At 43.7% G+C, this 21,701-nt stretch overlaps 1 protein-coding gene across 12 annotated transcripts in view; it reads right to left on the bottom strand.

The window, feature by feature from the left end:
• The window catches only part of Eri3 (ERI1 exoribonuclease family member 3), a 128,843-nt gene that overhangs the window by 84,629 nt on the left and 22,513 nt on the right, over window positions 1-21,701 (bottom strand). For all 12 annotated transcript variants that reach the window (XM_013157964.3, XM_063236272.1, XM_063236267.1 and 9 more), the window contains 3 exons: window positions 11,546-11,662; window positions 4,745-4,804; window positions 698-789 (listed from right to left, as the gene is read on the bottom strand). In XM_013157964.3, coding sequence (XP_013013418.2) covers window positions 698-789; window positions 4,745-4,804; window positions 11,546-11,662 — 269 coding nt within the window. The remainder of the gene's footprint in view (window positions 1-697; window positions 790-4,744; window positions 4,805-11,545; window positions 11,663-21,701) is intronic.

Genomic DNA, 21,701 nt, shown 5'->3' with positions numbered 1-21,701 from the left:
CAAGTTGTTTTTAATGTTGTCTAGCTTCTGTGCCGATCAAGTTTGCTATTAAAACACATTAAACTTAAAAAACAACTATCTTAACATATGCTGAGGTAAGCAGAAAAATAAATATTGCAAATTTCCGCTTAAAAAAATAGAAATAAAAAATAGGACTGCTAAATGTGCTACTATTTCTAGAGCATTTAGAACAGTAAGCACAATGTATATGATTTTAAAAACGTAAGACCCTTTTCAAGGCCTACTTTCTAGGAAAATAACATGCAGCCCAGCAATCAAAAGGGCTGTTGTGAGCAACAAGATCAGGCAGAGGCAGGAAGGCCCCAACAACAGCAGTCCAGGTGCGGCATGATGGTACACTCCTGTAATCCCAGGACTCAGGAGGTTGAGGGAGGCAGATAGCCGCGAGTTCGAGGCCAGCCTGGATTACACAGTGAACTACAGAGCAAGATCTTGTCTCAAAAATAATATATAAATAAAAATAATAGCAGTCCAGGAAAGGCCCTTGACTTGTGCCCAACATAGCTCCACAGAAGCAGAAGGCAGGCTCCCAGCCTTCCTCTGGTCCTGAAAGCCCACAAACCCAGGAACCCCTGCCCCAGATATCCTATAGGCTTGAACATTTACACCCTGCCAAAGGCAAGTCCTGGCCCCACAAATTCTCAGCACCACAGCAAAGAGCCCCTCTCATACTCACATGACTTTCAAGTCCCAGTCTCCACAGGTGACAAAAATTGACTTGACGTTTGGGTCTAAGAGGCCTTCCTTTGCCATCCACTCATCGACCCTCTGAAAAGTACAAGAACAGATGAGATTTATCTTTTTTTTTCCCGTTTCCCGAACTCTTGAAAAGCCACAACAGTGAAACGCGGATAAGCTGCTTGTAATCAGAGCAAGAGAACACTGTAATCTTACCCCACCTTAGCGCTGCACTGGGCTCTCAGATTTGGCTTGGTAACCACGGAGGCACTTGGAGGATGAACTCTTCAGGAAAATGCCACAGCGCAAGGGTGTGGGAGAAAAGAACCCTCCAGCCTCCCAGTTCGGGAGCCTGCCCCAGGTCCCAGCAGTTCAGTCTCCTGGTTGCTCCTCTCCCTCACTGATGCTCAGACAAAGGCAGAGTCAGGCTGCTCTGGACCGGGAATAGACTAGAGGGAGGCCCCAAGCAGGGACTCAGCATGCAGCTTTGTTCATTCATTTATTCCTTACACCCATCCGCCAAATGTCTACTAATCAAATCTATGAACTTGGTTATTCAAATAAAGGTGAGGTAATTTTCACTGTCAGAGGAGAACCCTGTAGCCAGAGCAGACCCCCATCCTGGCATCTGGATTGTACTGCCTGATGTGGCTGCTAAGAACTCATAAACTGGCTCCAAACTTTGTATTTCTCCTCTTCTGGCTAAGGGTTCAAATTCAGCAGAATATTTTGGAGGCTAAGCATAATTCCTGCACAGAGAAAAAAAACGCAATTGATGTCTAGCTTTCCCTTCATCCCTCAGACCAGTTTTATTTGCATCCATACTGGGAAGTACAAATACTAAAATTAGTTTATAACAAGAGAATTATCATAAAGAATTTATGAAGCACTGTATTTTTCAAATGATCTCAGGGATGGGGAAGGAATGTAGCAGATCACACCACAGCGTCTGCTTATGCAGAAATATTACTGTTTAAGGCTATAATCACATTATAGTTAAAAATACAGTATTGAAAGTCAGACACACCTGGGTTCCAGCCCTTAGCTTCTCCATATCCTGGCTGTGTCATAGACAGGAAGTCATTTAAAAGTCATTTAACCCCTCTGAACCTGTTTCCTTCATCTATAAAACAGGGTGGGATGACTCACCTTACAGAGTTGTTCTGAAAATTAAATGTGATAATGTGTTAAGTGCCTACCACAAACAGACAGTAGGCTGAGAATGGGAGAAAGGTGGACCATCATAAAATAACTGAACAATGGAGAAGTGACCAGAGAGTTACAGGACCAAGAATAGGAAGGGCTACTATGGGTAGAAGCAAAGTTATAGGCATAATAATTCTGCATTTGAGAAGAAATTATCTCTTTAATGTCTGCTTTCCCTATCCGACTTCAAACATCATAAATGCAGAGGCTCTTCCTCATGCACCGCCATAATCCCTACCCCAGCACATCCTATTCAGCAGGAATCTGTTCACCGACAGAACAAGAATGGGTAAAATTTGTGTAAGAAAAGTCTTCAGAGCATAGAAAAGAGGAACAGGCAAAGAGGTTGAGAACTAGTTAAAGGAGAATGCCAAGGGCCTTGTTGCTCAGCAGGTAAGGGAGTCCACGGGTATCTAAGTAAAATTACTCCTAGCAGGTGGAGGCTGCCTCTCCAGAAACCTGTGAGAAGCCACAGTGATCCTTGAGTAAACCAAGCAGCCTATCTTGTTCCACGGCTCCAGCAGTCTGACTCCCAAGTGTCAGAGCTACTCCCTAGCACTATACTGGGCAGACTATGTGGTCTCCAAACTTTCTTCACAGTTGGTATGCTAGAGAATTGTCTTCAGCTCAAGATTCTCCCCAGCACTTAGTCGCAGCCTGCCACCCCAGTCACTTCAGCTCAGCCCTTGTGCACACACACACTGACACGCAGTTACCCCTTCTCAGGGTTACCTAAAGAAAGTAAAGCTGATTCTACACATGGAGAGAGGAACTCCCTAATTCAGCACAGCCTTGGTGTAGCTCACCAAGTAAGTGCCCCATAAGCAAGCGAGTTCTCCAATGCCCCAATTCTTGCATAGTGGGAAAAGACCACTTGACAGAACAGGCCAGACAGTGACAGCAAACCTTTAAGAGACCAGTGCCCAAAATGCCACCCAGAACCCACTGATTTATCACAAAGGGACAACACTGCCATTAAACCTGAATACTGAGGTTTTAGTTTAGAAAGAATAACTCACACATTAGCACCTTTTATCTAAAAGAAAAACAAACAATACAAGCGCCATAGGTTTTCCACCACTGGAATGGGAAAGAGAGGTCACACGCAATAAGACCAGGCCTTCATACAGCAGATATAGTGAGCACTTTATTATGAGCCTATCCAAGGAAGTAATACTACACTTGGAATCAGGCTTGTCCTGCTTCCCTTCTCTGATTAAATAAATGAAAGCTCTTTAGCTCAATAACCACCTCAGGGCTAATGGGACCAGTATGGTCTCCTGTCCTCACCAAAAACACCCTTAGTCAAGCTAAAGCCAGAAATCTTCCCTCCCCACCCAGAAAGTGTGCAGAAGTGCAGAAAGTAGTTTCCTGGGAAGACTCACAATCCTCTGAGCAGCATCCAGGAAAGCAAAATTAGGACTACCCTGGGATTTACAGCAGGCTATTTCCGGCAGTCCATATCTCTTCCTCAGGTGGGCCACAGAGAAAACATGCATTCCTCAACAGCCCAACCCCAGGGACCAGGCTCTAGCTGGGGATGCTACTAACCCAGACACAAGGGAGGATGGGCCCCTCTTGCGCCTTGAGTCTGTTCTTAAATGGAGAAGTCTACATTGAGGACCTCCTGCAGTCACAGCAGAGGATCTCCCTTCAAGATCAGGATCAGTGGGCCCAAGAGGACCTTCAGACCACAGCTTCTCCCAAGTGACTGCTTAGGCACCCTAACCTGGCCTAACCAGAGACTAACAGAGCTGGGCTTCCCGACTCCAGGTACAGGAGGACATGCTGCCACCTGCCTCTGGCACCCTGCTCCATTCTGAAGGGTGCCGGAAAATTCAGTCTGTACCTCTCTCACCCATGGGAAAGGATTCTTGGCTAGAGAGAGATCTGGGTACTTCTGCCCACTACTACTTGTCTCCTTGAAGCTGCTACCTCCTCTGCTATTTCTTCAGATACATACTTGGCTTCTCCTGTACACTGATAGGGTCTGGGCTTTGGGCTATTAGTCTTAAAAATAAATAAAGCACCTAATGAGATCGATGGGCCTTTTTCTTTTCCCCTCTACAGAGGACCGTGGGGGGAATCTTCTTCCCCCTCTCAAAACCCCCATCCCAAATTGGGTGGGAGACAAACACTGCCTTTCCTTGCTCCTGCAGGCTAGAGCACAAGAAGCAGTGCCTTAACCTTTTCCAGCTCCCCGAGGAGAATACCCTAGAAATGTGTTCTCTGCCAAGGGTTCTAAAGTCTTTAATTTGATTTCCCTCACATAGGCAATTGTTGTAATTATTCTGATTAAGAATCATTACCCAGTGCAGCCCCTGCACCCCTGACAGGCACCATGCATCTAGCAGCAAACTGCAGTGGGGCTGCCACAGTTCCTACAGGAGCTGACAGCAAACAAAAGCCATCGATGGGGAGTTCTGGGTGAGTTAATGAAGTGTTCACATGCCACAAGAAGCCAACACTAAAGCTAAACAAAACACCTCCAGTCCCCAGGGCTAGTCCTACAATATAGCTCAGCTCCCCTAGCCCCAGCCCACCTAGTACAGGCTGCCCAGAGCTGGCAGCACAGGGCCACAGGCCAGGCAAGGTGGGGGCCCTATGCCTGGCTCCTGGCAGCACTCGGACATCTTGTCAGTAACCCTGACGGTAACAGCTGGAGACGACAGATCAATGGTTCAATACTCTCAACAGCATGTCACTGATGTGACAGCAAATGTTATTCTAATCAAGCCATAATCATAGTCAAATTACACAGCTACATTCTCAAGAGGGGAGGGAGAGAAAGGCAGGAGAAAAGGGTCAGAGGTCAGGAATTAAAGGTTATTTGACCTACCTCTAGCACTTGCTGCAGGCTTGGCTGGCCATCCACCATGGCTTGAATAATCCCAGTGAGCTGAGAAGAAAGAGAAACAGGCTTTGGGTAGAAAACCAGGATGTAGGGACTCAAAGCTGGAATAGCCCCTTTCTTTTCTATTTTTCTCCTTCAAGTGTAAAGGCCTGGCACTACTTCAGGCTCAGAACCCGACTAGGAGCCTTGGAATAAAGTCCTAAGACACCAATGTGAATGGTCCTACAAAAGCCTAACCTGAGATATGGGTACACATACATACGCTTGGGATATGTCTCAAACCTGGGTTGGCTTTCACTTTGAGAAAAAGAAATTATATACTTTCTGTATTCAACAGGCTCTATAATTTCCCACAAATTACACCTCCAGGCCTCACAGAAGTTCCTGTAAAACTTGGGGAGTGTGAGCATAAAGGGCACAAAGGGCCACTTGGCTTCAAATCCATCCATCCTTGGGCCTCGATGTCCAGCACTTCCCCCCCCCCACACTCTCCATCACACCAGTGAAGCTTGTGGGCATCTACCCTTCACTCTGCATACCCTGTCTCAATGCCACATAATCAAGAAGGAAAAAGTCACCTCTAGCCAATGAGAAACTAAGATGAAAAGATCCAATGTGTCAAATCTGGCCTACAGACTCTCTGACTCACAGGCCTGAGCCCTACCTAGGCGGACCTAGGTTCAAGTAAATTTGTTTTGCTTTTTTGTTTTATTTTTAAGTAAAAATATCCTTCTAGCACAGACTAGGGATAGACTGACTACCAGAATCTAAGGCAGGAGGCCTCTGTCCATGCTTCCACACCAAACAGGCCTGGCACACAGCTTAGTCCCTAAAGGAGCTCAACCTGAAACACAGGGGTTTAAACACTGGTTTGACCAGATATAGCCTTGTAGGAGAAAGTCTTATAACACTCATCCCTCCAAAAATGAAACTAGAAATTACCATGCCAAACAGGCCCTGACTACTTCCAGAAAGAGTAGTATCTCAGGCTTGCTTGCAAACAACTTTTTCTCAAGTAGAGAGGAAGAGGTTTAAAACTCCAATTAAACTATAATTACATTAATGAATACCAAATACCCAACTCACAGAAACTGCCAGCTCTAAGAGGGAAGGTTATTTTCTCAAAGTGACTTACATGGAATGGTAATACACACCTTTTAGGGAAGAAATTTTCATTTTAAAAACGCTGAGTTCCTCTAGGTGGGTTTCTGTAGTTCATCAAGTCATTATTAGGTGGTATTTTAAGGAAGTGTAAGGACACAGCCACTCTATTTTATATTCCAGAAACTGTTTTTATATTAATCTGTATTTTAATTGGGTAACAGCTGCTGCCTACAGACTTCCCATGGTCTAAAAGGAAAATAAATTAGAAAGATTAACTACACTGTTGTTTCGCAAAGCTTTAACCCACAGCATGCCCACCCGGCTGGCACCTCCACACCCTTTCCTTGCTTGGGAGACCAAAGAACTGCCCAGCAGAGGGAGGGCCTGAGTCGAGGAGAAGAAAAGGCTGATGGGCTGAGGGCAGGAGTGGGGCAGCACTGGACAAATGCCCTGGAGCTGCAGCTTTAATCCTGGAGTACAGAAGATTCCTCCTTTCAAGTAGTCAACAACTACTCTCAGACAGCCTACTGTGAGCTAGATCCTATTCTAGGAACCAGGGATCTGGCAGCTAAGAACAATATAAAAACCGTGTCTTCGCAGAATTTATGCTCTTGGCAGTCTCCCCTTACCCTCCTCAGCTAGTACCAAGGGGCCTGTCCACCTTCAGAGCAGGCACTGCCACTGCCCACTTTGGCACAGCTTCTCTTCTGCTTCCAGGACTTGGAAGATTAGGGCTTAGAGTCAGGACTACTTATGGAAAGGAAGCCCACAGTCACTCTCGCTTCTTAGCAAGCTCCAGAGTCCAAATGTCAAGTCTTATATCTTTATTTTCCTAGGGCAAGGTCAAGTCTACTCCTTTCAGCTCCTTCCAAGAGTAACTCAGACAAGGTAGACCCTCAAGAAAGTCTCACTCACACAGTGAACCAATGGCACCAGTGCTAAGTGCCTTGCTCCCTTGCAGAGAAAGCTTAGGAAAGCACCACAAGCACTTCCCCCAGGCCCCAGGAAAACCCCAGGATGAGGGGCAGGAAACTCACAGCATCATAAAGGAAAACTGTGGGTCACTCAGGTGTACTGCTGCAGGACTCTCCACTGCCCATCTCTTCAGGCCCATCTCTTCCCACCCTTGGGCAGCGCCTTCCTGGGCTTTTACTCGCAGGCTCAGCAATCCCAGTATCATCAGCCTGCGAGGCACCAGCCTAGGTCAGCCCCCGCTCTGTCCATGCTTCCAAAGAAAACAGGCCTGGCATATAGCTTAGTTCCTAAAGGAGCTCAAAGGTGGCTCCTTTGTGGGGCTTAAACACTGGTTCGATTAGATATAGTCTTGTAAGGAAAAGTCCTGTAACACTCATCCCTCCAAAAATGAAACACTTCTTAACAGCATTGTCAAGATACTAGATGACCAGGGGGGAAAATTAAGAAAGTTAGTACCTTTACCTGACACTTAGAACCTATAAAACATATAATAAATTTGGAGAGAGAGAGAGAAAATTTTATAAAATTAATACTGGGAAGTTCTCTATTAGGCCTAATTTATACCCTTCATGCTATGCTTCATGTTTAAGGCCCTTCCTACTTGGGTTAATATATATATTTTTAAAAGCTTTCACATCCTCACAATGAAAGTCTCAAGCAAGCCATGTATTATTAAACTAAGAACCAGAGCTCACAGGCTAAACAGAGCTCAGAGACCTTAACCACTTAAAGCAGGAGAGGTGAGAGGAAGAATTAATGTGTGTTCTGTGACTCCTTTCACTGAGGGATTACAGATTAACTCCCACTTCTCCAGACTCAGAAACCACAAGGCGAGGGGCTTTTGACCCTGACTGATAACACTGCTGGGTGCTGAGACCCCCTATCCACACAAGGGCTTTGTCCAGGGAAGAGCTGGCTTCATCACAAACACTAACAACTACAAGAAGCAGCCCTGGAAATCTGGTGCCAATAGCATGTCAGCAACCAGCAGCTTTCTTCTTTCACAGTTTATCTCCAACACAATCGTACTCTGACACCAAGACAGTTTGTTGATTACATAAGCACTTGTCTCTGGTGCACAATCTGATAATCAGAACCACTCTTTCTCCTCACACAAAGAGACCAATAAATCTCACCCTTTATAAGTACAGGTGCAAGACAAAGACCTTCACTGGCATTTAGCAAATGGGTATTTTTCTAGTTTTTTCATGATAACAACAATAAAGATTGCACATGGTTAGGAACTGTGCAGCAGCTCAGGTGCTAGAGATAGAGCTGATGAGCTGGAGCAAAGTCTTGAGGTTTTAGGGAAAAGGCTTCAGAGACAATGAAACTCATCACATCCTGTTTTTGCTAAAACCGAGTCTCAGGATGATTACCAATTGAACTTAGCAAGGATCCTAAAAAAGCTAGTAATATTTGTTATCCAGAGTAGTAAAAGAAAAAGTGTCTATCTGTGAACTGAAGATTCAAGGCAGAATCTTGCTTCGTGTCATCCAGCACTCCGCCTGTCTCTCACCCCATACAAGCATGTGTACATGTGTCCCGTGCACATGCACACACACACATACATACACACCAGCTAGGGTTCTCCACCATGCTTTGTGCACCAGGCATGTGGCACACACCTGTAATCCCAGCATTCTGGGAGGCTAAGGTTGAAGCACTACAAGTCTGAATCCCACCTAGGGGCAACTTAGCAAGACTTTTGTCTCAAAATTAAAAATAAAGTCAGGCAGTCTTAACTTGTGCACAAGACAGAAAATTCTGCCAGAGGAGTTGCTTAGGTATAATCCAGAGGTTTGGAATTACTGTTCACATTTACTAATAAAGACTCTCTCTGGTTGTAATGACCTCTTCTCTACCCAAAGAGGCAGATATTAGCAGGGCAGATGAGGTCTCAGAACAACAGCCCCATCCTGTGTCTCTGCTTCTTTCTGTTACATAGTTCCAACTAGTATGTATAAAGGGCAATATTTAGATAATTTGAAGCCAGGCATAGTAGCCCATGCTTGAAATCCAAGTTCTTGGGAGGCTAAGGCAGGAGGATCGTCATGAGTTTGAGGCTAGCCTGGACTACATAGTGAGACCCTGTCCAAAAAAAACAGGGGCTGGGGATTTAGCTCAGTGGCATAAGCGCCTGCCTTGCAAGCACATGGTCGTGAGTTTGATTCCCGGTACCGATAAAAAATTAACTAATTAATTAATTAATTAAAAAAGAAAGAAAGAAAATATGAGAGGTTTTTTTTTTCTTTTTATCGGTACCGGGCATCGAACTCACGACCATCTGCTTGCAAGGCAGGTAGGTACTTATGCCACTGAGCTAAATCCCAGCCCCAAGAGTTTTTTTTTTACAGTGCCTTTACTTACTTAAAAGAGTAAGTCAGCAGCACAGCTGTTAGGTGGGGAGACAGGAATAATTCCTTGCCAATATTTACTCATTTACAGAACACACACTGAATTGTGAACTCGGTACCAGACCCTAATGATGGAGCAAAGAAGGATCAGGTCTAGTTTCTGCCATCACAAAACTCACAGTCCAGTAGGAAGATAGAAAAATAACTGAAAGTATAATATATCTGATCAGTGCACTGTTGAGGTAAGCATAACCCAGCTGGGGATGAGGAAAAGCTTCCCAGGCAAGGTGACTCAAGTAGAATGCCAGAGGACATGTAGAAATAATCAGTGTACAGGCAGAGCAACCACCACATATAAAGGTGGACTGTAAGAAGGTAGCCTTCGGTGAGGAGAACCAGGGCAGAGACGAAGAGGGGGGTTGTGAGGCTCGAGAAAAAAGCAGGAACCAGGTTATGAAAAGATGAGCCCTGAAAGCTTGAAGAAAAATGGCTGCAGTCCAGTGCCCGCAACATAAACACAGCCTCACTTTCAGAAGTTTTCATAGCCAAGAGTCCTACCACTACTCCTACTACCCTCCAAATTATGGATGCACGTCCTTGGGTGAAACTATCTAGGAAAAACAAAAAATGGTTTTCCTCAGAGTCTCACAAATCTTCCTCCCCTCTGGCCAAAGCAGCCAAGGAGCAGAAACCACCCTGCTCCAGAGGAAACCCCTTTTGTCTCAATACCCTGGAGCATCTACAGCCACCTAGAGTTCCACTAGCACTCTGTTCCATTCCTAAACAGGCATCAACATTTCTAAAATGTGGGCCTAAGCTAGGCATTCTGACACATGCCTATAATCCTAGCACTGAAGAAGCTGAGGCAGGAGGACTGCTGTGAGTTTAAGGCAAGCCTGGACTACATAGTGAGTTCCAGGCCAGCCCTGCACTACAAAGCCAGACCCTGCCCAAAAAGCAAACATGAAAAACGAAGCAAAACAAAAACTTGTGCCTATCTATAGCAGGCAGCCTAGCTTCACAGGTAGCTACAGCACCCAGGGTCCCGGCTGCACACAGAGGATAAGGAGTAGAACAAGAGGACACTAGACTTTCAGGCCAGCATAAGGCTCAGGTAGCTAACTCAATTAAGGACTTCTTTCCCTTCCTATAAGAAAAAGATTTTCATCATCATGAAAATGGTAGATTTTCAAAAGGGGCCAAAGAGAACAGATTAGTATCCCCTGGTGGCACAGGTATTTTCCAGGAGAAAGAGGGAAATCCAAGACAGAAAAAAAAGGAGTCAATCTGAATATAACTGGTTAGAATAAAGACCTTAAGAGACTAACACCTGGGCAGACGGACATCTACAATAAAAGGTCCACCTGGCCCAACGGTAAACACTGCCATCAAGCATAGGAGCAAATCTCCAGACCTTGCATCTAAGTCCATGGAGCCATATACTCATGCCAGAAAAGCCATTCCCAGCCTCCCCAAAACCAAGGAAACAATGGACTTACTCAAGAACTTGCCTCCTATTTCACTTCATAGAAGAAGGTAAATCTCTAACAAAGGTCCAACATTTCTAACACAGCTCAGTCCCAACAAAAACACTCATGTTATCCCATCACCTCTGCTAGCGCACATGCTTGACCTGATCCCACCACAGAATAACATGAAGTATCACATGGAAAAGCAGTCATAGAGGCTTCTCCACACAGTCCTGGGAGTCAGAACTTTCAGCGGCTCTTTTCCTCTGTCAGTGGCTCTTTTGAGCCTGCAGCTAGTATCAAAATCTCACCTCTAATTTCACAATTATAGAATGGGTTCAGTACTAACCTGCTGACAAAACAGCCAAGTACAGCACTAGCCTAACAAGGACAGGCCTGCTTTAGCCAGCCTGTCTTCTCTTTATCACTGTCAGAATATGCTTCTCACAAGTTCAATCTATGTTCCACCCAGGACCACTTCAAGAAAGGACAAAGTTAATATCATCAGATAGATAAGAAAGCCTGATGTAACATTTCCTTCTAAGTGACAGAAATCTTCACCTCTTGCCCACAGACCCTAAGGGAAATAGAACAAGAAAGAACTTGAACCCCAGAAGCACCATCCTCCTCAACCGCCCAGTCACTGGGAAAGGTAGAGATGGTACAGGAGGAAAATGTCAAAGAAGCTAGGCAGATTGTACCACTGCCTTCCTTGGTTCCCAGGGACCAACGTGACTCCAGTAGGGTCATGGACTTTATGAAAGCAAACTGCCAGACCTGATGTACACGTGCCTTAACCACTGATTAGACTAAGCTTTCTAAGGGCTGTAAGAGAACATCAGTGATCCCAAAGGTCCTTTCCAACAGTCCAGGGCCCTTACCTCTGTACAGAAGGGGGTAAGCTGTGGATGGACTACAGGCTGGACATACATGTGAAAGGTAGACTCAATCTCCATGGTCCGACCATTGAGCTTCAGGATGGGGAACTCAATGATTTCCTAGAATGTTAAAAGACACAGAAAAAGAAATAAGTTATTTTAATCAACCACTTCAAACAGTAACTCCAAGTCAAAAAAGAATGACTGGGGCTCATTACTCTTGGAAGGCCAAATCCAAGACTGAATAAGAAGATGCTAGCACCACTTATAATCCTAACCTTTCCGCTGCTAATAGCCTCAGAGGTTCCAAACACTGTATATACCTCTCATCCCCACTGTGTCTGGAAAGGGGAAGGAAGACAGTGGTGTACTCGGCCCCAATTTCTTCAGTTGGTTCTCGAGTAGAAGCCTGCTCACTTGAGCCTCTAAAAAAGGGAGCCCATTTCCTCTCACAGGTCCTGTGCTGGAATGGGTTTGGGTCTCTAGCCACATGGACAACCTGCCACGAGACCAACGTGTAGATTTCCCTGTACGAAGTTTAAACAGAGCCAGGGAGTTTATTCACTATAAAGAAAAAGCCAGGGAGTTTATTCACTTTATAAAGAAAAAAAAGTGATAATAAGCCAAGAAAACTGAACACAAGTAATAGGAGCTAGTGCCTCCTACCTTTCTTTCAGGCAGTACCCATCCCCCTTCCCTGCCCAATCACTTAGCCAGCCCTTCCCAATCCACTGGAACATAATGGAAGAGGAGGAGGAGAAGTGACAATTTGTTTGGTGTCTCTAAGATTAATTTGTCTCCGTTATTTAATAGAGATGCACAGCACCAAGGTCCTGGTGTGCAAACAGGCTTGCAGAACACTGGCTGTGCAGCACGCCTCATACATCGCTCCTAGGAAGGGAGGGAGGGACACACCAGAGAGGGGAGAGGGCAGGAGAGAGCACGCGCACACCAGAGAGAAGAGGGAAAACAGGAAGAGAGAAGAAAAAAATATTGCTTTTTAATATTCAAAAACAGTTTGCAAAATTTAATCAAAGCAGAGGAAAAGCTAACATTTTTACCACTTTGACATTTTTATTAGCACTTTCATAAATTTTTAAAACATGAATGGAATTAGTTTACAACACAAAAAAATTGCCCTGAAAACATCTGGAAGAGACAAATAGGAAATAATAAAAATAAATAAATAAAAGCAAAATCCTCCAACTAAAATTAGTATGTGAAAAAGGTTTCCACTGCAGAGCGAGAAGGGGGGCTATTTGGTGGCCCCAACAGCCTGCTCCAGGGGTATTCCTACCCTAGCCCGCCCTGTTCTAGAGAAGACTTCTTCAGAATCAGTAAAATCAAGGCAAACTGGTTCTCTGCAGAGACAGCCTGGAGAATTATGGCCACAGCTGATGACACCTGACTGCAACGAGAAAATGAATGGGTGGGAAGACAAAAGAAGTAGTCAATCTCAGTGTCCCAGGGAAGCCACATCTCCCTATTCCCTCTCCCTAGGAACATACCCACTAATACTGAGCTTATTCTTAAAGCATCTATTTCAACTCAACACATAACACCAAGACTGAAAACCAAAGCAAGGCAGTCAGGTTTCATACCAGAGATATTCAAAGGTTTTTTGGCTGCCTGGTCTCCCTGGGCTGATCCCAAAAGATGAGGAAGCTGACAAGAGCTTATTGCCAGATACAGGAAGGGCAAAAGAGTTGCAAGATTGAGGGAGAGGCAGACAAAGAGGAGGCCTCGGCACTGTTCCCACAAGGTGAGACCTCTCCTCCAATGCAAAGACAGGAAGACACTTACTCTCCACTTTGCTGAGCATTTTATTCCCTACAAGCATTACAAAGCAGGCTAAGGGGAGAGGAGTTTTGCCCTGAGAAACAAATTTGAGCACATACATCATACACACTGCTCCTCCTAAAACATCAGATACCCAAGATTTCTTAGGTGTAGTTTCTTTGAATTAGACTCATTTGACTCCCAAATTTCTGACAAATCTTTCCTCCCCCACTAACTGGAAAAAGCACTTCCCCCAAAATAAAGAGCTCCATAGCCTGGTGAGTTTGGCTGCCCTACTATCTAAGGAAACAAATACAGCCAGCTCCTCACTAACAATGTTAGCTGAGCCCGCAATGAAATTTAACCTGTGACACAACTGTACTTTTCATTTAAACTTTCATTTGGGGAGAAGCAGTGTTTGGAGACCTGCAGTTTGTCCTGCTAATGAAGACAAGTGTTGGGACCTTTCAGGGTGCCATTCATCTTTGGCTTTTATTAAATTCAATTTTCTTAAGCCCATGATACATTATGAAATTAGGAGTTGACATTCCTCTGGAAACAAAAATATCTATCAAACATAAATAGGAAAAAACCCTCTATTACCAAGAATTTATGGCTTAAAGTTGATCTCTTTCCACTTTTTTACAAGCACATGGTTTGTTTTAGATATCTGAAATGCTATTATAGATCTGGAATTTTATTAGTATTTATTATAAAATAGTACGCGTTTCAGCTCTTGCCCTAACCAGCACCAAGTCAGCATCCCCAGCAGTGTTTCTCAAAACTTGGCCTTTGGATTTCCCCCTGCAGCTCAGTGTTTAAATTTGCCTGCTACTGCCTTCCTCACCAATGGACAGATGAAGCCAAACTAAATGTTCAAACTCAGTGACTCCCTTGTTACAAAACTAAAGAACAAGCCAGCCTCAGATCCTTGCAAAAAAAGGCACAGACCCCTTAAGATTCTTGGACCCAAGGCACTGGACATATCAAACTGAACTAACCATAAAAATACCTCTTAAATGGTGCTAGTCCATTGCCCAGGCCTCCTGCCTAAAACCAAGAAGGACTTACATTAACCAAACTCAAAACAGGACTCTGGAGGAACCCTTCCTACGCAGCCATACAAGCTGTTTTAACAATAAGCCCACACAATAATATTAATTTGAGCCACTGAGGATGCAAAAGAGAAGCTATTGATAGAAGACTTTCTGAGGATTTAGCAGAAAGGACTTTACTGAGGTTTCCTACCTTTTCATACCACGCAGCAATCCCAGACCTCAATCTCCAGCCCTAACAGCCCAAGCATGAGACAGAAGCCCCAGTCTGTACCTAGTTGGCAAGATTCTGCAGCAAGTACACCCAAGTGATGTCAAACACCTTCTGGACAATTGTTAAGGGATAATCCCAACATTATAGGTTGATGGCATCAATTCCAACCCAAGGGTCTCTGACAATGTATCCAAGCACCAGCTTCCAGGTACAGCTGCACAGACAATTACCCTGCCCCTCACCTTCTCCCTCACCCATTTCATTATTCCCCTAGGAAGTTTTCTACAAACAGCTGCGTGCTTGGGCAATCATACAGCCAGGAAGGAAAAATGAATCGTATGTATTTACAAGGCTTCTGTCTGGCCCTAATAATAGTTTTGTGTAGGAACCACTTTGTGTAGGACAATCATAGATATTGCAGTGGAAGGCAGATATAAAAAAGTATCTCTGCACTTTTAAGAAGTGCAAGAACCAGTGAGTGTAAAAGATGCATGAACAAGTAATGAACACTATACTATGATAAATGTAGTATAGTGTAGCGACATTCAAAATGTTTACAGTTTTACTTGCAAAAGTGTGTTTTTAGCAGAGTATGGAAGCACATGTCTATAATCTCAGTACTCTGAGAGGCTGAGGTAGGATGATCCCAAGTTCAAACCAAGTCTGGGCAACTGTACAATTTAAGGGAGATCCTGTCTCAAAATATATAAATAAAAAGGGCTGGGCATGTAGCTCAGTGGGACTTTCACTTACATCCCTATTTTAGCCTTATTAATCCAGATAGACTGTATCATCATCACCACCAGCCTATAAACCAATATTCTTATGCTTCTACACTTTACCAGGCAAGGGCTGGGTATAGAAACCGATGAACACAACGAGAGGTAGCATCTCCCTCTAAGACCTTCAGCCTAGGAAAAGGGAAGAGAGGAACTGACCTGCAACACATATAAAGAATGACATCATCTCTGTTCTACTTATTGTTTACTCTGTGGCAGGTACTATGCTAACAGGAATGACCATACTTAATCCTCCATGTGACTCATGAGGTGAGAAACATTACTATCCTTCCTTCACAAATAACAAGGAGGGTAAGTCATTTGTTTATGACTATATTGCTGGTAAGTGACAGTGCTGGGACTTCAAGTGGAGAAAAAGAAAAAGACTAGCAGCTTTTTAAGTTGGAAGGGTGACAAAAGTCTAATTCTCTTAGTCTGAAAGGCTATCTATAGAGAACTCAGCCTACTGTCTCGCGGAAAGAGAAGTCACTCTAATAGCCATTGACATGGGACTCTCCAGGCAGAAAGTCCTACTTTGGATTGCTACTGAAAAGCCTCCAAGGTGGCTGCAGCAACAGAGAGGGCCCTGAATTGTGCACTTGGGAGGCAGGAATGTTGGGCCTCAGTCTGCCTCTCTGACACCTAGCTCCTATTCAGGCACACAATTCTCACTTTCGACTTTGTTGACCAAATATATGAAAGAGCTAACAAGTAGAAGATGGAAAGCAAGTGCTTGGCTCAAACAAAAAACACTCAGCTTTCAGGGGACCTTCTACAGGATCAGGGAGATGATCAACCTAAGATGACTAAGGTAGCAGAAAGGTACAGTTAGTATGCAATTCCAGATACGTAACACTCCAAAACACTGTCTCCTAAGTTCATAGGTCCACCCATTTTCTCATCCCAAGTGGGTTCTTCTCTTGTCTGCTACAAACTACTAAATCGCAATGTAACCTAGTTTAACCATTTGTCTAGTTTGCCTGCAGCCAACGATTTCTGGGAACACAGGATTTTCAGTACTAAAATTGGGACAACTGGTCACCTTTATACCATTCACAAACTACTTATGTCATTCAGTTGTCCAAGGGCAGAACAACATAAATCTAGGAAGTTGGTCTGCTGATGGTGGATGGAATATAAACCTTAAACCTGCATTTGTCAAAGTATCCAAGGTTTCTCAACCTATTGTTAACCATCTCTTTCAACAAAATGCCAGCTGTGAAAGCTTTTTTTTTTTCGCTTAATATAAGACAGACAAAAAGGAAGCACCAAGAAAATTTGCTTTCACTTTTACCTTTTTAATTGAGTTAGAGCAGACATTTTAAACCCAACTGCTTTAAAATGGCTCAACTAGGAAACCCAATAATTATTCCCTTGATAAACTAAGGATGAAATTGAAACAGCATTTCAAATAAAATCCCACACTCACTGAGTAGAAGACAACAAATAATTATGTAAGTTGTTTGCAGGGTATTCATACACCCTTCAACCAAGTTGTTGGCATGATAAGATTATATTTGAAGTTAGAAAAACAATAACAAAAGGACTATAAGCTGAAAGGATTTAGAATACTACAATTCATGACAATTATTCATAGAACAGCATTCAAGCCCATTTTTCCAAAGCATAGATTTTCCTTTGCCTGAGCTAATGTTTCTATGGTCATATCTGAAACTTGGGAATGAATGAATCATTTTTCCGGACTTGCCTCTCTCAATCTAAGAAGGAACTGACATACCCTCAATTTAGAAACAGTAACAACTAATTTATCCCTCCCTTTCATCCTCTGAAGAAAATGGAGTTTCTGTACTGAAAGTCTTGATAAAACCCAAAAGCAGCATCACTCCACAAGGTAGAAAAGCAGCACCTGACAAACTCGTGGGTTTTATCAGACCAAAGTCCCACGCAACGTGGGCCCTGTCTCCAAAGGATCAAGAAGCCTCTGGGTCACAGAGGAAAAGGAAGTTAGATAGCAGAAGTGAGTTTGTACTGGACAGTGGGGCATAATTTGCTAAACAGTTTCTCTCTTTGAAAAAAAAGACATTCTATGCACAAGGAGCTTATTTCTTAAACAAACACTCGTGGTTTTGATTTACACCACAGCCTGCTCCTAAATAATTTATGGCGGGTTAAATTTATTGCCGAGCCCTGGCTGGCTGCAAATTCGAATTGCCAAATAATTAGATTTTAGGGCAAAGCTTATAAATTACCCGTCGATTTGTCCGGACTTGTTTGTCAGTTGCTTTGTGCTTCAGGTCATCTTTGGCATTTGGCTGTTTGAGTTTTAATTGCTGATTTACACTTTGACAGATGAAAGCTGATGCTCGAAGTTTCAGGACAAGGAAGGGTAAAAAATCGGAGCTTTAAAAAGCTGATTTTTCACATATATGTCCCCCTCCACCCATCTCCACAGACCCCAAAGCAATTAAAATAAATGTAGAAAAGAGGTTGAAAATAAACACTGCTATTCTTTATTGAAGGGAGTAGGGGCATAGAGCGAATTATAATTTATCTTTATTGAAATCTGAATTTTTCAAATATAGTACCAATAAATGAAAAAAATCAAGTCTTAGGAACCATATCTTCACTCAGAGCTATGCACATCTGTCTCCTTCTCTATATACATGCTTCTAAAACACTTTCCATTTAGACATTTTTACATACTCAAATGTAAATAACTTTGGTATCAGTGGCCTTTGTGCAGCTGACTCTTGGGGCAGCAAATACCAGATGATTTCCTTGAAGCCACCTGTTTATATGTATAATTAATTTAAACAAGTCTCAGGTCATGTGCGGAAGTCTCTTGAAGGCAGCATCAGGGGCAGGCACAGAAGTGGAACAGGACACTACCTCCAATTTACCATTTCAGTGGAAGACATACAAGTTTCTCTGGAGAGTGCCCTGGATCTGTGCACTATACATTGATGGAAAGACTGAAGGTTTTCTCTATGCTTCCAGAGAAGTAGAGTTTGCCTCCCTGCCACCTGCCATACCCCAATCAATCACTTCCTAGGAGGCCATAGGTCAGAATAACACTAGTACTAATTCTACTAAGAAGCACTAACACACATAGCCATTACATGCCAGGCACTGTTCTGAATACTTTAAAAAGTAATTTCATTTTCTCCTGCCACAAGTCCTATATGACTGGAACTAGTAACTGCACTTTCCCCAATAAGGAAACTGAGGCATAAATACTACAAGTAGATTGCCCAAGGTCATATTGCTTATAAGTGGTAGACATAAGATTCAATCTGGATATTCCAGTTCTGGGGTTCATGGGGACAGGGGCATGGTATTGGACATTATTTAAAACCAAAGCATTCACACTGAACTACATTCCCAGCTCCTGTTAAGTTTTTGGCTTTTTGTTTTTTTAAATTTAGAGACAGAGTCTCACTAAGTTGCCTAGCCTGGGTTTGAACTTGCAAGCCTCCCAGAATGCTGGGATTATAAAAATATACCAACAACCCTGGGCTCAAGCCTGTGCTCTTAACTACCATGCTATATTGTTCTCATCAAAACAGCCTCTGCCTCAGCTCCTCTCACTTTGGAGGCCAGAATCCCCCTTCTGGGACTTGAGCACATGCAGCCAAGGTCTGTTCAACTAGTCACCTAAATTTGTGATGGGGAATGTGTGTAGGGGCAGGGCAGGAATGTAACTTGGTCAGGATCACAAGATGAATCAGAGGCTAGGTTAAGACAAAGACCATTTTTTTAATCAATCTAAATACGGTTCTAAAGATTCAGTGGCTGAGGACAAAAGAAAGAGAGGGCAACAGGCAGTCAAGGCAGAGAAGTTCTGGTCGGACAACTTGACTAGGAACCCAGAGGAACTGGCTGAGCTCTGGGAATAATTCCCACTCACTGCCCCAAGAATGCTGCTGATGTCTCCCCCAAAGACTACATTTGAGACTTCACAGATTCTCCATTCTCTGCCCACATCTGATGACCAGAAGCCAGGACTGGAAAAAAGATATGCTGGCAAAAGGAGATTTACAAAGTCAGACTATTAAGCAGGCAATCCACAGACTGACTTCCTACCTATAATGCCCTGAAACCTCTGCTCACACATTGGCTCTTAAGCACATATTTCCATCAGCTGGCAGGAAACATTCCCCTATGTTACAGATGAGAAAGCTAAGGTAGTCGGGAACCATAGTTCCTGACAGGAATCTCATCACTTGAGAACTTGTTAGAAATGCATATTCCTGTCCTCTAACCCACATCTTCTGGACCAGAATTCTTAGGTCAGCAATCTTGGTTTTAACCAGTCCTCCAGGTGATTTGATTCTCATTGAAGTTTGAGAACCACTGGTCTTGTCTAGAACACTGTTTCCTGGACTACAAATTCCCTGAAGATCCTGTAAAACTACATGCTCTGCTTAGCTCTGGTGCATGGCCTGAGGTTCAACATTTCCAACATGTTCCTGAGACAGTGGGTATTTCTGGGGCTCAGACATACCAAATTGCAAAAGTGTAACAGCCTAAGACACCTATGACTAACTCCTTCTCAGAGAGGTATGATCATCAATTGAGAATCAGAACCCAAGACTTTCAACATCCACCCTCACTCACCTGCTTTCAAGCACCCAGAGCAAGCCCTTAGATCTGCCCCCTGGCTCTTGCCATCAGACATTTCATCCTCCTTGATGCCAAGAGCTTAGGGAAAAAACTGGTATGTCACTTCCAGAGCTTAATAGAGGGAACTGGTTCATCCCTGACAAGGAGGTGGCAAGAGCTGCTCTTGTCATGGCAATGCTCTCTTGGGAATACAGTCCAGACCATGCCATCAGCTACCACCACAGTACTCAGCATATATCCTGAGATCTCCAGAAAAATATCTCCTTTCTGTTTAAATGGCTTATAAAGAAGGCTTGGGTACCTCTCCTCTAGTTACAGACAAGCTGGGAACCTATCTAGTCTATATTATTGCCACTGCTCCTGACAAAGGTTCCTCGAAAACTAGACAGAAGTCTGGAACAAGACCACAGAAATTCCACAGATCCTGCGACACCAATTCCTTGTCCATGTCACCAATCACCCAGCTCTTACACCACCACCATGCACTTCCTTTTGGGTCTGCCTCAGACGTTGGTACTCTAGTCATATTACCTGTCCAGGGAATGAGGACTGTATCAAAATGGCATGTTTCAAACCAATCATGAACTCCTACTTCTCCCAGCCCCAACTACCATTTTCTTTTAGTTGATCACTTGGCCTTTCGGTGCTCTTAGTCCTGGAAAAACTCATCACGTAAATGTAAGGCTGAGGGGGCTTTTTAAGTATTGCAAACAGCCAGGATAAGAGAATAAAAACTAATCAACCCAATGGCTAGAAAAAGTACCTGTGAACAACCAGCTATTATCACTGGACTCCACTTCCAGACACTGTAATCTCAAATCAAGCTCTCTGTGTCATCACACCTTTAGAGGGCAAGATTCTAAGCATTCTAAACTGATTATCATCTTCTCCACCTAACCACCTGTACCCATTTCCTTTAGACCAATGACCAAGCAGCGCCTCCAACAGATCCCAGAGTAACCACCTATATTACTAATTTAAGAACTTACATGTAACAGTTGACCCTGTACATTCGCCTTCAAGTGGATCGTCAACTCAGAGCACCAATGTATGACAATTTATGATTCTATACTCTATTCCTTACCAAATCTTTTAGCGCTCTTGACTCTCTGGCAGCCCACTAAAATTCAAAGGGAATATGAGCTACCTAAAAGCTTGGTTTCCATGCTTTCTTTTTCAGCACAACTAAGGACTACAACACATAATTCTCCTCCTTATCAGTATCACGATCTTAGTCCAGCCCACTAACATCTCTCTCAAGAAATGTACCTCTCTCCTCAAGCAACAGATTCTAATAAGTTTCTCTATGCCTGTGTTTAACTCCTTGGAACATCTTCCTCTCAGTTCCTATGAACTCTAGTTGATATTTGTATTCCTTCTCTCTCTTCCTGCTCCCAACAATTCATTCAAATTTCCTTTTCTGGCTCACTAACTTCATTCCCAACCTCACCATGGACTCTGGACTGGACTCTTTAGCAATAATGTCTCCATATGAGTTTCTGCCTGCATAACTCGGCCCTTGGCTGGAATGACTCCCCAAGACGAGACACTGACCGCAGCAGAAGAGAGTGGAGCCACTCATGAAACAGATCAGCTCTGTCCCCTACAGATCTTTAACATCCTCCACAGGCCAACTACATGCAGAGCCCATAGAGCATCCAGTTCCAAGGCACCTCTACTTCAGAATAAAAGCATCCTGGATATTTGACTCTCCCACTAATCTCCTCTGATTCGCTCAACAACTAACA

The sequence above is a fragment of the Cavia porcellus genome, unplaced genomic scaffold (genome assembly GCF_034190915.1).
Source record: "Cavia porcellus strain 051 isolate PalLab524CR breed Dunkin Hartley unplaced genomic scaffold, mCavPor4.1 scaffold_25, whole genome shotgun sequence".
NCBI lineage: Eukaryota > Metazoa > Chordata > Mammalia > Rodentia > Caviidae > Cavia > Cavia porcellus.
The sequence above is the reverse complement of the archived record's forward strand: the minus strand, read 5'-3'. Positions and strand labels throughout refer to the sequence as shown.